At 40.5% G+C, this 13,821-nt stretch overlaps 1 protein-coding gene across 5 annotated transcripts; it reads right to left on the bottom strand.

Moving 5' to 3' along the window:
• Nucleotides 1-1,074: 1,074 nt before the first annotated feature.
• LOC142935138 (kynurenine--oxoglutarate transaminase 3-like) lies at nt 1,075-7,702 on the bottom strand. 5 transcript variants are annotated; one of them, XM_076079283.1, is made up of 14 exons: nt 7,627-7,702; nt 6,463-6,556; nt 6,086-6,147; nt 5,432-5,576; nt 4,495-4,644; nt 4,294-4,380; nt 4,045-4,167; nt 3,841-3,961; nt 3,104-3,180; nt 2,927-3,016; nt 2,642-2,828; nt 2,240-2,313; nt 2,046-2,132; nt 1,075-1,929 (listed from the first exon to the last, which is right to left on the bottom strand). In XM_076079283.1, exons 2-14 carry the CDS (start codon nt 6,553-6,555, stop codon nt 1,873-1,875), a joined length of 1,353 nt encoding a protein of 450 aa, XP_075935398.1. In that variant the 5' UTR covers nt 6,556; nt 7,627-7,702; the 3' UTR covers nt 1,075-1,872. The 5 variants fall into 5 exon arrangements, 4 of the variants coding, with proteins under 4 accessions (XP_075935398.1, XP_075935397.1, XP_075935399.1 ...); XM_076079282.1 differs by having other exon boundaries at nt 7,571-7,692; XM_076079284.1 differs by lacking the exon at nt 7,627-7,702 and adding an exon at nt 7,155-7,506.
• Between the last annotated feature and the right edge of the window lie 6,119 nt (nt 7,703-13,821).

The raw sequence follows: 13,821 nt of genomic DNA, 5'->3' as shown, positions 1-13,821 counted from the left end.
AGTATTGATAAAATGCTTATGATACCCATCCCTACTGCAGACATTGTGGCTGTTAGCCGACACCAGCAAAGGCCACGAAACTAACATTGTATATTTGTAGTGCAGATGAACTTTGTAACGCTACCTTCAGAGCGGAGATGAATACCCTGCATGCGTGTAAACAGGGTTCTTGTTATATTTCTTTACAAAGTTCCCTTTTTTGATTCCCATATCATTTAGTTGCTACATATTTTTCATCTGAATTAAGTGCAGATCTACTAAAGCAAACTGAGACAATGAAGATAATAACCGTGTTGAATAAATGTTCATTTCAGTTCAGAAATTTTGATAAAATAAATCAAATTGTTTTATTTTATTAAAGAAAAGAAAAAAAACGTATCTTCATAATATTTTGGCCACCTTGCTCTCCACATATCTCCACCAGGCATTGAGAAACCTGTATCTGTCGAACACTAATTGCAACAACAGATATGTGTCAAACAATTAAGCAACATGATCATATTATCACAAACTGATTCTACTCAAAGTTCATTCATATTGAAGTATGAAGTAGATCGGAGGGATGATTCTCGAGATGTGCGAAGGACACAAAGACATTTACAGTTTGGTGATGTTGCTACAGCATATCTACAAATTATATAATTAATATTCATACTGTACACTTAAACTATCACAGATTGTCTGCCATCTATGAGAGCTATCTGTAGTATAAGCTCAATGTATTCAGCCTTTGACTGATATGTTACACAACACTTATTCTATAAATCTGACTAATAAAATCAATAGGGCTCCAATTACACACAAATTGAAATTTCTGATCCAACATCTAAACCAATGAACTCTTGGATCGAAAGAGGACCAGGTGTTCATATCACGCCCACTGTCCTACTGTGACACGTCAACATGTCTATTCTAATAGCTCCCTGAGCAGACGTCTAACACTTGTGTGGGTGAGTCTCCAAGACCAGCTCCTGGGAAGCTTAGAGCTAAAGTTTGTATCCAATTTTGGCATTGGCATCAATGTAACAATACAAACACACAATCATTTTCTGGAAAACAAGTTGAGTCGATACATTTTAAGTGCATTGATTTTAATAAAAAATACTTTCTTGACGCAACAAACATCGGCATCATTTATGATTTATTCTACAACGGAGGTTTCTGAAGACAAATGGAAGCCAAACATGTCAAGCAGCAGGTCCATCCAGCTTTGTATTTTGCAATCAAGGATTGACATCAAAGAGGCTCAACACACTAGTGTTGGGCGGTATGACCACAAATGTCTATCACGGTATTTTTTAAGCTTCTGGCGGTTTCACGGTATTATTGTTTTTTCTTGACTGTGTTTTTATAAGTTCATAGTGGCTTACTCTGTCAGGAGTACATAGAATATAAAAACATGTTAATGTCATCATGTATAAAGGCTTTGCTTACTAGAGGGTGTGCTCGTCTGTTCCTATAATGTTGGGATAGCAGTTTGGCTGAAGTATTGTCGCCCCGGATGAACCGGTATACCGCCCAGCACTACAACACACTTTAACATTATAAAACCTTTCTGTTAATAAACGCCTCGCCACAACCAGCTTTCATAACCCCGTCTAACTGAGGACCTGTGTTACTGGAAAATAAAGACGGGGAAAAAGGTTCAGTCGAAGCCGTCCTTAGCTTACATACGTGTGTCTGATATTAAACTCCTACGCAAACATTCAAGGATTGTAGGATCATTTAAAATATGGACCGTCTTTTTGCTATTAACGGTTTCACTATTGGTATTTTACCAACTTCTAGTGTGCAATATTACAGTAAAATCCCATTCCTTCAGTTCCACCAGAGATGCTCCTCCTCCCTGAAGTCCTCACACACTGCATCCCACTAAGTCTTCCTCCAGTTCTTCAAGATGGCCTCCGCTGCATCGAGAGTACTGTCTTGCTGTTGAGAGAAAGACGGAAGGTTATGAAAATAGTGTTTTTCAGAGAAAACAAGTGCACCACGTCCAACGTTAATCCTAACATAATAACTTTGGTAACAGGCAGTTTAGTATTTACCTTAATGAAGCACAGGCGGATGTACTTCTCAAACTGCTTCTTGGACTCCTCTCCAACAAACGCTGTGACTGGAATGGCCGCCAGTTTCTATAGAAATGATTAACAACAATTCATTTAAAAACATGGCTGCAACGAGAGAGCGACGAGTTAAGAAGTATTGTAGGGAGCTAAATGAATGAACTCAATTCATTTACCTTTTCTTTAATCATCCACTTCACAAACTTGTAGTCGTAGGCTTCGTCCTCGACCATGTGTGACAGGTCCTGGTCTACAGGAACCACAGAGCACAGATGACTGCAGATGACTGCTTCTGCATAAAGTGATCTACTATGCTTTACCAATCTGGTAATAATGACAGCTTTGAGAGATTAACTCTTCCCTCTGCGAGCTCAGGCTTCCATTGCACTTAGATTCTTGTGTCACCTGTTCAGTTCTTCTCTGTGTGGAAAGTTAATGTCAACACGAAAACAAAAAAAACATGTGAACGCAACTAAATTACAGTGAAAATGAGCTGCCCAGCTGGACATGTCCAGACACGTTAAGCAGCAGTGGTGCAGACGTGCTAGTGACGTCGGTTTGAATGTTCAGGTACTCACTGAGAGACGTGACGTCCACCACCATGAAGTAGCCTCCCTCCGGGATCACAGGAGTCATACCGGTCTCTTGCAGGATGGCAGCCATGCGGTCCCTCTTGCCCTCCAGTTCTTCTGCCAGTGAGGAGAAGTAGCACTCCGGCTGACCCATCAGATTAAAGTTTCGCATCAAGCCTTGTGCCACAGCCTCCTACAAAGACAAACAGACAGCTGGAGGTTTCTGACTTAAAAAAAAAAAATCGGATTAAATGATCCTTTGGATTTCGAGGAAGAGCTTCGCAAACCTGCCTGTAAAGGTGTCGGGCAGGTGTACAGAGTATTCTGCATGACCGTCTGAAGATGCCGTATCAAGTGCTCTGGTCCTATAGACCAACCGAGCTACGAGACAAGAATTTCAGCTCCATGATGTGCAAGAACTGATTGTTGAATTTTAGAAACCGTGTTACGAGTCAACCGATGTCTTACCTTCCATCCGGTTACACTAAAGGTTTTCCCTGCACTGCTGATGGTGATCGTTCTGTCCCACATTCCAGGCAGAGTGGCTTAAGAGAAAGAAAACCACATCAAACTTTCATGAAACTGAGTAACCGCACTTTTTAAATTGTCAACATCAGGAACATAATTTGACAACAACAATGTTTTCTGTAGAACTGTGCAGGTGTGTACAAAGAAAATACTTTAGATGCTCTTCGAGGTAGGCAAAGTAAGGCCGCAATCAAACCAGTATTTATAACGGGGACATTTCAGGATTTAATCGTTTCAGTGCAACGGAAACACAGAAGCAAAGTTAATGCATGTTGAGTCCATGAATACTGTTAGACAGCAGTGGATTAACTCGTCTAGTTAGCGACCGAGCTTACTGGTTTGCTGTTAACAAGCCGCCCAGTACACCTTGGCAGGATATTGCAACCGGCTAGGGCTAGCATGCTAACTGCTAGCTAGCATGTGACCAGTTAAGCTTGCCAGTAACAGTAACTCGCCAACTAGCCCTGCAAGTGGTTGCTGTACTTCCTTGCCAAGTTTCCAGCAACGACTATTTCACGAGAACACGTGAATCTATTTTGCTGAGCGACTTTCTGCTGCGATTGGACCCACAAAAAAGACGTTTCACTCTCTGCAGCTGTGCGTTTAGAAGGGAGGAGCTTCTGTTGTACATAAGATGGACCGGGGCGATCGGCGTCAGACGGGTATGTTGAGCGTACCTATTTTGATATGTTGGTGTCCCCTGTAGATGAGCCACTCATAAACCTCATCACTGAAGCACAGAGTGTCATGTTTAATACAGAGGTCAGCGATCATCTGCAGCTCATCTCTGGTGAAAACCTGCAGGAAGAGGACAGGACTTCCTGTCAGCAGGCGTTTGCATCTGTCAGACCTAACGAGGGACGACCGTGAGGAATACTTACCTTCCCGATAGGATTGTTGGGGGTGTTGATGATAATGGCCTTTGTCTTAGAGTTGAATTTACTGGAAAGCTCATCCGGGTCAAGAAACCAGTCGGCACTTGTGATCGTCTTCTTTCCAGACTTCTGAAATATTGCAGAAGACATTTCCCTCAAATCTACTAAACCTACTCAAGGCGTGCCGCAGGTAGAGTAGAAACTGTACTTGTGGTACATGAATGCCAAACATCAGCAGCTGCAGGTTGAACTTACGACACGTAACGGTATCAGCACAGGCTTGGCCCCCGCCATTCGCACCATCGGTAAATAGCAGTCGAAGAAAGGTTCTATGATGATGACCTGGAGAGAGAGACGTTACACAACAAATACTGGGAGCATGTTTATGAATGTATATAAATCAATGAATACAAACAACTCTGTATGACCCAGAGAGAGCGATAGCGATGTCCGTACCTCATCTCCCTCATCCACCAGTCCTTGCATGGTGCTGAACAGGGAACCATAGCCTCCTACTGTGACCAGGATTTCTTTCAGGGGGTCAATCTGGCATTCGTAGACCTTTCCATAAACCTGAGAAAGGGCCTTCACCAAAGACGGATGGCCCTTGCAGATCAACAGAAGACAAAAGTCATAAAAACAAGATGCAGTAAATGTACCATAATGTACATTTTTATTTGATGTGATTGCTCCAATCTCAACATTGACAAACTGCAGCTTTTAATACGTGATGGAGTTTTAGCTGGTAGTTGAGTAAAATACATGTCAGGTATTGTTGGTTATAATACAAGCTGACAATAACCAAAGGTTCCTATTGCACTGTAAAATCAGTCCAAATAATAAACTTCTATTTTCAAATTTGCTTTGATTAAACACCGCTTAACGCCGACTACTGATTCATTCTAAATTACAGCTCATTAATTGTCGTGACCTAATTTAAATTCAAGTCCCTCGGCTACACTTATCCTTTTAAAATGGAATCATAAGAAATGTTAATGAGAGTGTTGACACCATCATTTTTATCAGTCTAAATTGTGTTGGTGTAAGTTGCCTAGTTGTTGTGGACAGTTTGACGTAGATTATCTTGAGTGTCTGGGTCATGATTTCTGGATTTGTTTTGTATTTTTGGCGCTCCGAGCACCACAAGTGCCCCAAACTCCCATTATGCTAGAGAGCAGGCAGACATCTCTGCGGCTGATATCTCCAACACGCTTCCACTCAAACTAAAACAATCACGATTGATAAATAGCACTTGAAATAGGAGGGAAAATATGGATTTTTGACTTTGGGGTGAACTGTCATTTTAAATACCGGTAACTAGATTCCAAAAACGATTTGCTTTTAGCCGTAGCGGACCATGAGTGGGTGATAACAGTGAGTTCATCGGTCTTACAAAGCCCCTGGTGTACTGGTTCATCAGGTCCACTGATGCAGCCTGCGCTAGAGCCTCCTTGACATATGAAGGCGGAGGGATGTCTGGAAAGCCTTGGCCCAGGTTAACAACAGATGGGTCAGCTGCCAACGAAGTAAATGCCACCCTACATTGAAAATAAAACAAGCAATTACTTGACAGCACTAGATATATATATATTTTTAAAAAAGGCTTTTGACCAAAGAACACATTTCTATGAAAAACCAGACGAAAATATATTTTAAACTGCAGTTTTTCACCCAAACCTATTGTTATGATTTGATATCAACATTGACTGACGGCTATTTTTTTCTGTTCCAAGCACAGCCGACAATATGTGTGTTTTCCTCGCATGTTGATGTACATTAAATCGACCATAGTGAAAAAGACACAATACAATACAAATACATCAATCCTTCAGTAAAAACCACTCCCATTACCCATTTAAATTAGTTTAAATGAGATGTATCAAAATCAAATCAAATAGCATGAAGAATACAGAGCTACAGTACTTCACACACTACATGCCAGACTTACTTTGCTCTTGTCTAACATCAGTAACCTGGCTGGCTTTCATGTCATAACGGTACAGTGTGAAACGGAAACCTGACAAAGAGAGGAATGTTTTAAACTCACCAGACATTCTTGTCCAGTCCCTCGATTCTCTTGGAGTGTGTGTGCCGTGACTTCATCATGTGCTGCAACGCAAAACGGAGACGCATTAGAGATATGCCTTAAATGAACATCTTCAGTCTTCCTTTATATATTGCAATCCCAACTACGGACTTCCCTGTCCAACGAGCTGTGCGATGGAAGTAAAATAATCATCAACTACTCACTCTGATGGCAAACGCTAACATACCAGGACTTTGATCAGTGTGTTGAGCTGTTGAGACCATGTCGGTGCATAAGCTTTCTTTTAACAGTGTCTAGTTTTAAGAGAAGTCCTGCCAATTAGTTTATCCCCAACCGCACGATATAGCTACATTCAAAGAGCTTTAGAGTGGGCTTACCTGTGAAGTGCAGAACCTTCTCCTGCAGTTCACATTAGCCGAGTGATGTGCAATAAGCTTGGAGCGATTCAGGACTTGCCGTGCAATGTTCATGCTGCACAAAAAGAGAGATGAAAAGTACAATGAGAGTTAATTGTTCTCATCGTGCCCCTATTAGAAGTTCTGCATACATGTACATGATTTGGTCACACAGGCGGTTTGCTCCGGTGTATGTTGCCACCTGTGCATCTATTTGCAGTTGTTGGAAGGTTCATGCTACTGACATTTTTTTTCCACTACTACTTTTCCAGCACCACTATTCTTAGACACCAATAGTTACAAATGTCACCACAGATCAAAGTGTGGTGGCTAGATCCGACCAACACGCTGTACGTCTTCTCTGTTCAACATACATTTGAAGAAGACTACTTTCTAATGACCAAAGAAAGACATCAGGAATTAGACTAACACATGTTGGTTGATGCATTAGTTCAGTTTGAACAAATAAACATGACATTATGTCATAGTTAGAATGACATTGATACTTTCCCTAACTTCTAAAAAAAAAAAGGAGGCCATAGAAACTTGATCAAACACATTAAACAGTAACATTGACAATATACAAAATAATTTATTTGCTTTTCTGTTTCATCATTCCGTATGTTTAGATTTGATACAATCTGTCGGACAAACAGCGTATCTGAAGGGCTCACCTTGGGCTCCAGGGAATAGACAGCAGCCTTCTCTCACTGTTTCAATTTGATTTAACTTTGCAAAACTACAACAGTAGATGGGGTCATTGTGCTACACATAAATCCAACAGTCAACTGAAACAGTTTCAGCCCTTGGTAACTAACTTTAGTAGCTAGCGTTTCTGATAGATGAAAAGGCAGGACATGTGCATGTTGTTAGTATGATTAGTAAACCATGTGCTATCGTTAGCTACAGCCGAATAGCGTAACGCCGCCTGTCAGAGCTGTTAGCTCGCACTTGCTAGCTAGCTATAGCCAACAGTGGCAACATTTAGTTATGGCTGCCAAGCGAGCTTGCTGTTGCGTTAGCTTTCAGATGATATTAAAAGGAGGTGGTGACAGCAACTACCGCCGGTCCTTCTTTAAGATAAACGTACCATGTAGCGTGACTGATAGAAGTTAAGACACCACCAGCTCAGCAACCACAACTTACGTGTTGTTACACTGAATTGCCCGAATCAGAGGTCCAGTGAGGAATAACGGTCAGGAGGAGGTGACGTCCTCTGTGGCTGGAGAAAGGGGTGCTGCATTTACAGTTGTCGGAAATTGGCATTGTTTACATGTCGGTCACGGACAATAGCCATGAACTGACGATGCAAATGTGGCTTTCATTTACAAATGAAATACAGCAGGGTTGCAATAAGTCCTTTTTCTCAGATTGCTTTTAGGCATTCCCTTGTATTGTTACCTTAGCATGTGTTCAAGACGATAACAAATATGTTTAAAACAGTCGTAGGCCTCCTGACATACATTGTATTCTCTTAATTTTATTCTGACACTGCATTAGTTGTTGGCTTTTTAGTTGTTTAAACAGATTGAACAATGTCCACTTGAATTATGCACTTAGACTGTATATCAGAAGAGCACGGCCACATAACGGGTCTTTATAATGGACTTTCTACGTGGTGAACTTGAAGGCACCATTGTCCCGATCTGGATCCCAGTGTCTGAGCTGAATGGACCATCTGGGAACTGATGTAGGTCGACATTTGCACCTTCGAGAAAGCTCATTGCTTTTACAACGGGAAACAATTCCACACAAACAACAAATCTACAGGGGAAAAACAACTCTCTGTTTGACATTGTGAATCTTATTTTCTTGAGATGTAACAACATATTTCCTGATTCCTTCGGCCACATACCAAATGAGGGGGACAGGGACTCCTGTGGCTTTGGCAAAATAATTTAAGAAATGACCCCAAAAGGTTTGCCACCCAAAGCATTTAAAGAATTGTTGAAATATAGTTCCTTAATCATTTAAATATGTTTCACACAGATCGATGTAGCTACTGTGAATATGTTCAATAAAGGCTTTCCACACTTCTGTAATTTCAGTACCCGATTCCTCCCTAAAGGAATTTGACGATGAGCTATCTAAATTTTGTTAGATGGTGTAAGAAGGAGACACGGCACCTTTTAGTAAAGCAGCATGGGGGTTTCTGCCAGTGCAGAGCTGAGCTGAAAGGCCTGCTGCAGTAGCTGGAAAGAGGCGAGGTGATTGTCAACATAGAAATATAAAGAAAGACGATACCTGTCTCCCTCCATGTTGAAGGGGCTTTCGATATTGCTAACGCCTGAGACCAAACTTTCAAGGAGTTTTGGATTGTGAGATTGTTCCTGTATAATATGTCTATTTTTAGCCTTTGTTGGACTATTAAGGAATCAATGCTGGGAGACAGGGACGCTTGCAGAAAAGTTGCTTGATATATGCAGGCATCTCTTCCGGGTTACGACGCCAGCAAGCCAAAATGTATAAATGAATGGGCATGTAGTAGAGCTTGAACTACTAAATCCACCTTCGCAAGTGCTTTTCTAGAAATTCAAGGAACCTTACCAGACCAAATGAAAGATGAAACAGTAACGTCTAGTTTCCTGAAGTAAGATTGAGGGATGCTCACTGGAATGGGCTGAAACATGTATAAAAAATAGTGCTGGGCAACGATTAAAATATTTAATTGCGATTAATCGCATGGATTTTTTGCGATTAATCGCCATTAATCGCATTGTTATGGCAAAGTTCAATAATGAATTCAAAAGTAGTGTATTGCGCACTTTTATTTTAAAAGTACTGCTATGTGAACAAAAGGGCAATAACATTTGGTTCACGAGATGCAGGTAGCATGTTTTATACTTAATGTGAATATAATTCATACTTTGTTGGCATCTTATTCTGAAAACCGGATGTTCGTCTGAAGAAACCGGATGTTGTCTCATGTTAATCTTTCCGCTAACTTTCAAAGTCCTTCGCTCGCTCCCGATCTGTGCCGTTTAAATGCGTTTACGGTGAATTTCAGCATATAGGTGCACTAAAATGTAAGTGTCTGCTGACTTTACCGCAGCGATGTCCAGTAGTCTCCAGGGAGAGCAACAGCTGGTGCAGCTTCTCTCTTTATTTCTGCCCCCCCTCGACCAGAAGCGGAAGTCGCCTTTTCTCTACGGCAACCCTGAAGGGACATCATATCTCCAATACAAAACGATAAACATGAGACAGTCTGTTACAATATCCCACTGTTCTTGTCATCCTCTTGTTGTTATGTCTATGTATTGTCTCTTGTCTTTAAAAAAAATAAAAAAATAAAAATAATAATAATTTGAAATGCGTTAACACGTGATAAAATAATTGTCGGCGTTAATTATTAATGCGAAATTAACGCGTTAACTTGCCCAGCACTAATAAAAAACCTTGGCAAAGCTACGATTTATATGGCATTGATGCATCCCACCATTGAGATAAGACAGGTGTTCAAAAAATCGATGTTTTTCTCCAATTATTTCACTTTTTTAATCTTAATTATGCACCGATAACAAGCCCAGGTTTTTTTGTAACTACAATACACAAACCTATGAATTTGTCTAAGACAATCTTAAATGGGATGGTCTTCAGGAATGCCCTGTGTACCACTTGTGATGAACACATTAGTTTACTCTTAACCCAATTTTTCCTATACCCTGAGAATGAGCCAAATTTGTTTTTTAGATGCAGCAGGGGGGCAACAGAAGTTTTAGGATCCCAAATGAATAAAAGGAAATCATAGGCGTAGACCGACATCTTATGTGAAGAACCCAGGTGTATTATTGGATGTATATCAGTACTTAAATGTAAGCAGGAAGCCTGGGGTTCTAGCTCTAAAACGAAGATGAACAGCGGAAAAGGATCGCCCTGATGCATCTCTAAACAATTAAAAAAAGCTATAATATATAAATGTATAACATATAACGCCACTAATTTGGTCGAAAGGCTTCCATGTTACAGGCAGGACTGTATAGGATATTAAAATGTCTTCCCATGTTGAATCATATATGTTGATTGGGAATTATCCCAGTCTGATCCGGGTGTATAATTTTAGCAATGTGACTTTTGAGACTATTTAATATAATTTTGGTCAGTCGTTTTTGTTTCAACTGGAAGGAGAGAAACAGGTCTATAGGAGACAAGAGTTGAGTCTGAATGCGATGATATGACTGAGACACATACATGTGGAGAAAACCTTTTGTAATTCTGCTATCGAGCTATGTTCTGCAGCTACCATGCTAGCATTTGTGTAGATGAAGTGACAGCAGGTTTAATAACATGTACAGGTTATATTTGGAGAGAAGTTTAAATCTGCAACAATCTGCAAATTAATGGAATTCTGCACAAGCAAATGTTTGCACCGTAGGCCTGTTTATTTATTGTTATCAACACAACAGCGGATCATATTAGGCCTTCAGCCATTAAATAATACACATCTACCTAATATTGAATATTACATTTTAAATGAATGAAAAACTTTCCCTCATGCTGTTTTTCTGTGACAATCATGGTAACTACGACTGATAAAGTCGTATAGCTCCAGGTATCCAGCAAAAGTCACCACAAAGAGAAAAATGCTCATGCTGTTGTTAAGGATTTCAGTATTAGAAATATTATAAGTAGGATTAAATAACACCCCTAGTGGTGAGTAGAAGTGTCACAATAATAATAATGTCAAAATAGGTTAAAAAGTCACAAAATATTTACTTATGGAATGTATTATGTTTACAATATTCTTACTTGTAGAGGATATTATGTTACAGTATTTTACTCATTGAATGTATTAAACCATAGAAGTATAGTCACTAAAGGTATTAAAACACTGTATGAATAGTTTTGAGGGTCAGAAAGGGAACATTTTGAGTGAATCTTTACAGAGGTGCAGCAGAGAACAGAGGGATGGACAACTGACCACCAGGACCTGAGGAGGAGTCCGGACGACTTCAACCAAACACTGAGATGATAACTGCCCCAAGCCAGGAGGGGCTATTGAATTTCGGCCAATCACAGAGGCTGATACTGGACATTTAAACTTTCGGACAGAGACTTTTAAATATAGGCTTAGTTCCAGAGGGTTTTTGCGAGAGTTCGCGCCGTTACCACTCTGGGTAGTTTACCAGCTGGGCTGGGCTATTTAGTGGGCCTTGTGAGAACTCTGCCCTGGGGACATATTGATATCGATAGAGTAATTCAGTTTGCAACTGTTCTAGCTTCTCTTGTTTATTAAATACTTTTTGATTGTTAACCGGATCCGGTTCATTTTTGGTGCGACTGGAAAGTCCAGCGGTCTGGGTCTCCCCTGAAAACATCTAACCCTAACACTGTCAGACACTTTTCTGAGTTACATTTTCTTTCTTATTTTCATAAAATAAGGAAAAATTCATACCGTCGTAAAAAACGGACATAAAAATGAGCAGTAAGATTTATAATATTAATGCTGAAAATCTTTATCCCTCAATTGAGTGACAGTTTTATCTCTCTCTTACATTGTCATGGTGAGCCTTAAATGAGCCTGAGGAGAGATGGCCATCTCCTGGGGTACTTCTCAAGTCTCTTAATTGTCGTTTCCTCGCTCCTCGCTCCTCGCTTGAACCGGAAGTTGTTTCTGCGCCGCCATATTGACGGCCGTCCCAAAGCTCTAATTTAGCTCGGAGGAGCGAGGATCGAGGATGGAGGAGGGACCTCGGAGGAGCCATGAGCGAGGAACCACGAGAACAGACTTCCAGGAAGTCTTTTAACGGCCGACACGCCCCCTCATTGTTCATCAGTTATGTGATTGGACGCTGCAGCCGATCGGACTGACTGGAGTTTCATACCAGAGTGAAGACAGATCACAGAATAAACTCAAGCTTTATATTTGATTAGGTTTCTGATTCACCGTCTGGTTTAAATAAATGTTCATTGTAGTCTGAACAACAAAACGACCACAAACAACTTTCTTCATTTATTAGAAAGATTTGAGTTTTCATGATCTGATATTTCCCTCAATAACTTTTATTATGGATACAATTAAAGTCAGAGAGAGCTGGAGAGACGAAACATGTTTTACATCATTCCTGAGTGTTTGATGAGTTTTATCATTTAAGAGAAACAATAATCATATTCTGGGTTATTTAATAATGACGCCAGAGTCACAATTTCAAAACGTACAGACGCAAATAATTCATAAATAAGACGATCGCATTCCGCCGGTAGAAATGGATCCTGAGCTTATAAACAGAACACAGGACACAGTTTGTAAACAGAATACATAGAGAAACACCTCTACAGTGGTGATTACTGTGTCTTTATTAGTTATTAGTATTATTAGTTCCTATTATTAAGTACAGTGATCATGTGAACAGACACAAACTTATCAAAAGTCTCTCCAGCTGTTAAAGCCGAATGACAGCTGATCCTGTATTTTAAAACATATTTCCTCGTTCCTCTCTCCTTGCAGGAAAGGACGCAAGTGAGGGAAACGGGGATGCAACTTGAGAAGTACCCCTGGAATTACTGGTGCCGTACTGGATGGAAGATTAAATTGTTCTTATGCATACTGCCATCTGGTGGCCGATCTTTTTATCGCTTCCTTCATTCTAGATCAGGACCTCAAGTCACATCTAGTCAGAATATCTTTGCCTGGCGCCTTTATGGAAGTGATAAATGGTGTCAATACAATATTAATGTTGATATATGGCAGTAATAACAGCAAGATAGCACAACAACAGCACTGATCGTCGTCAAGCAGGATGATAGTTTGTACAAACAAAGTCAGAATGAAGTTGAACAGCTCTCTGTTTGACATATCAGGACACTACTGCATGGAGAGAGTTTTCTCCCTGCATCCAGTTTGCAGTCAGTAGTCTATATGGATACGTCACGTCTTGCTGTGGATATTTCAAATTGTAAGATCCTGCCAAGTATGCATTATCAACAGGCTCTCTCTTGTGTTTAAATTCTTGATTTGTTTAAAAATGTTTGGCCTGTACGACACCTGGTGGCCTGTAGTGTTTCCCATGAGTTTCCAGCATTTCTGGGAATCCGTTCGGAACGTGTTTGTGCATCTGCTTTGTGTTACATCGCTGTCAAATCCAAGTAGCTCTTCCTCACTTGTCTTTTTCAATGAATGCTCCCAGCGGTTTCATTTTGTGAAGGGATAAACAAACGACTTTTATAAAAATGACGATGAGGCTTTCAGCAGCAGCGCAGAACATAAGCCTCAGGTCGCTAATAACTTCCTAATGATGTGTTGTTGCAACTGCCACTTCTACCCAAGTCAGCATACAAAAACAATACATTAGCCGTGGACAGACACACAGACGCACACACAAGTGACCAATCTCATGATCTTCC

The sequence above is a fragment of the Anarhichas minor genome, unplaced genomic scaffold (genome assembly GCF_050575085.1).
Source record: "Anarhichas minor isolate MPS153535 unplaced genomic scaffold, ASM5057508v1 ptg000071l, whole genome shotgun sequence".
Classification (NCBI taxonomy): Eukaryota; Metazoa; Chordata; class Actinopteri; order Perciformes; family Anarhichadidae; genus Anarhichas; species Anarhichas minor.
This window is presented reverse-complemented; position numbering and strand designations above follow the sequence as displayed.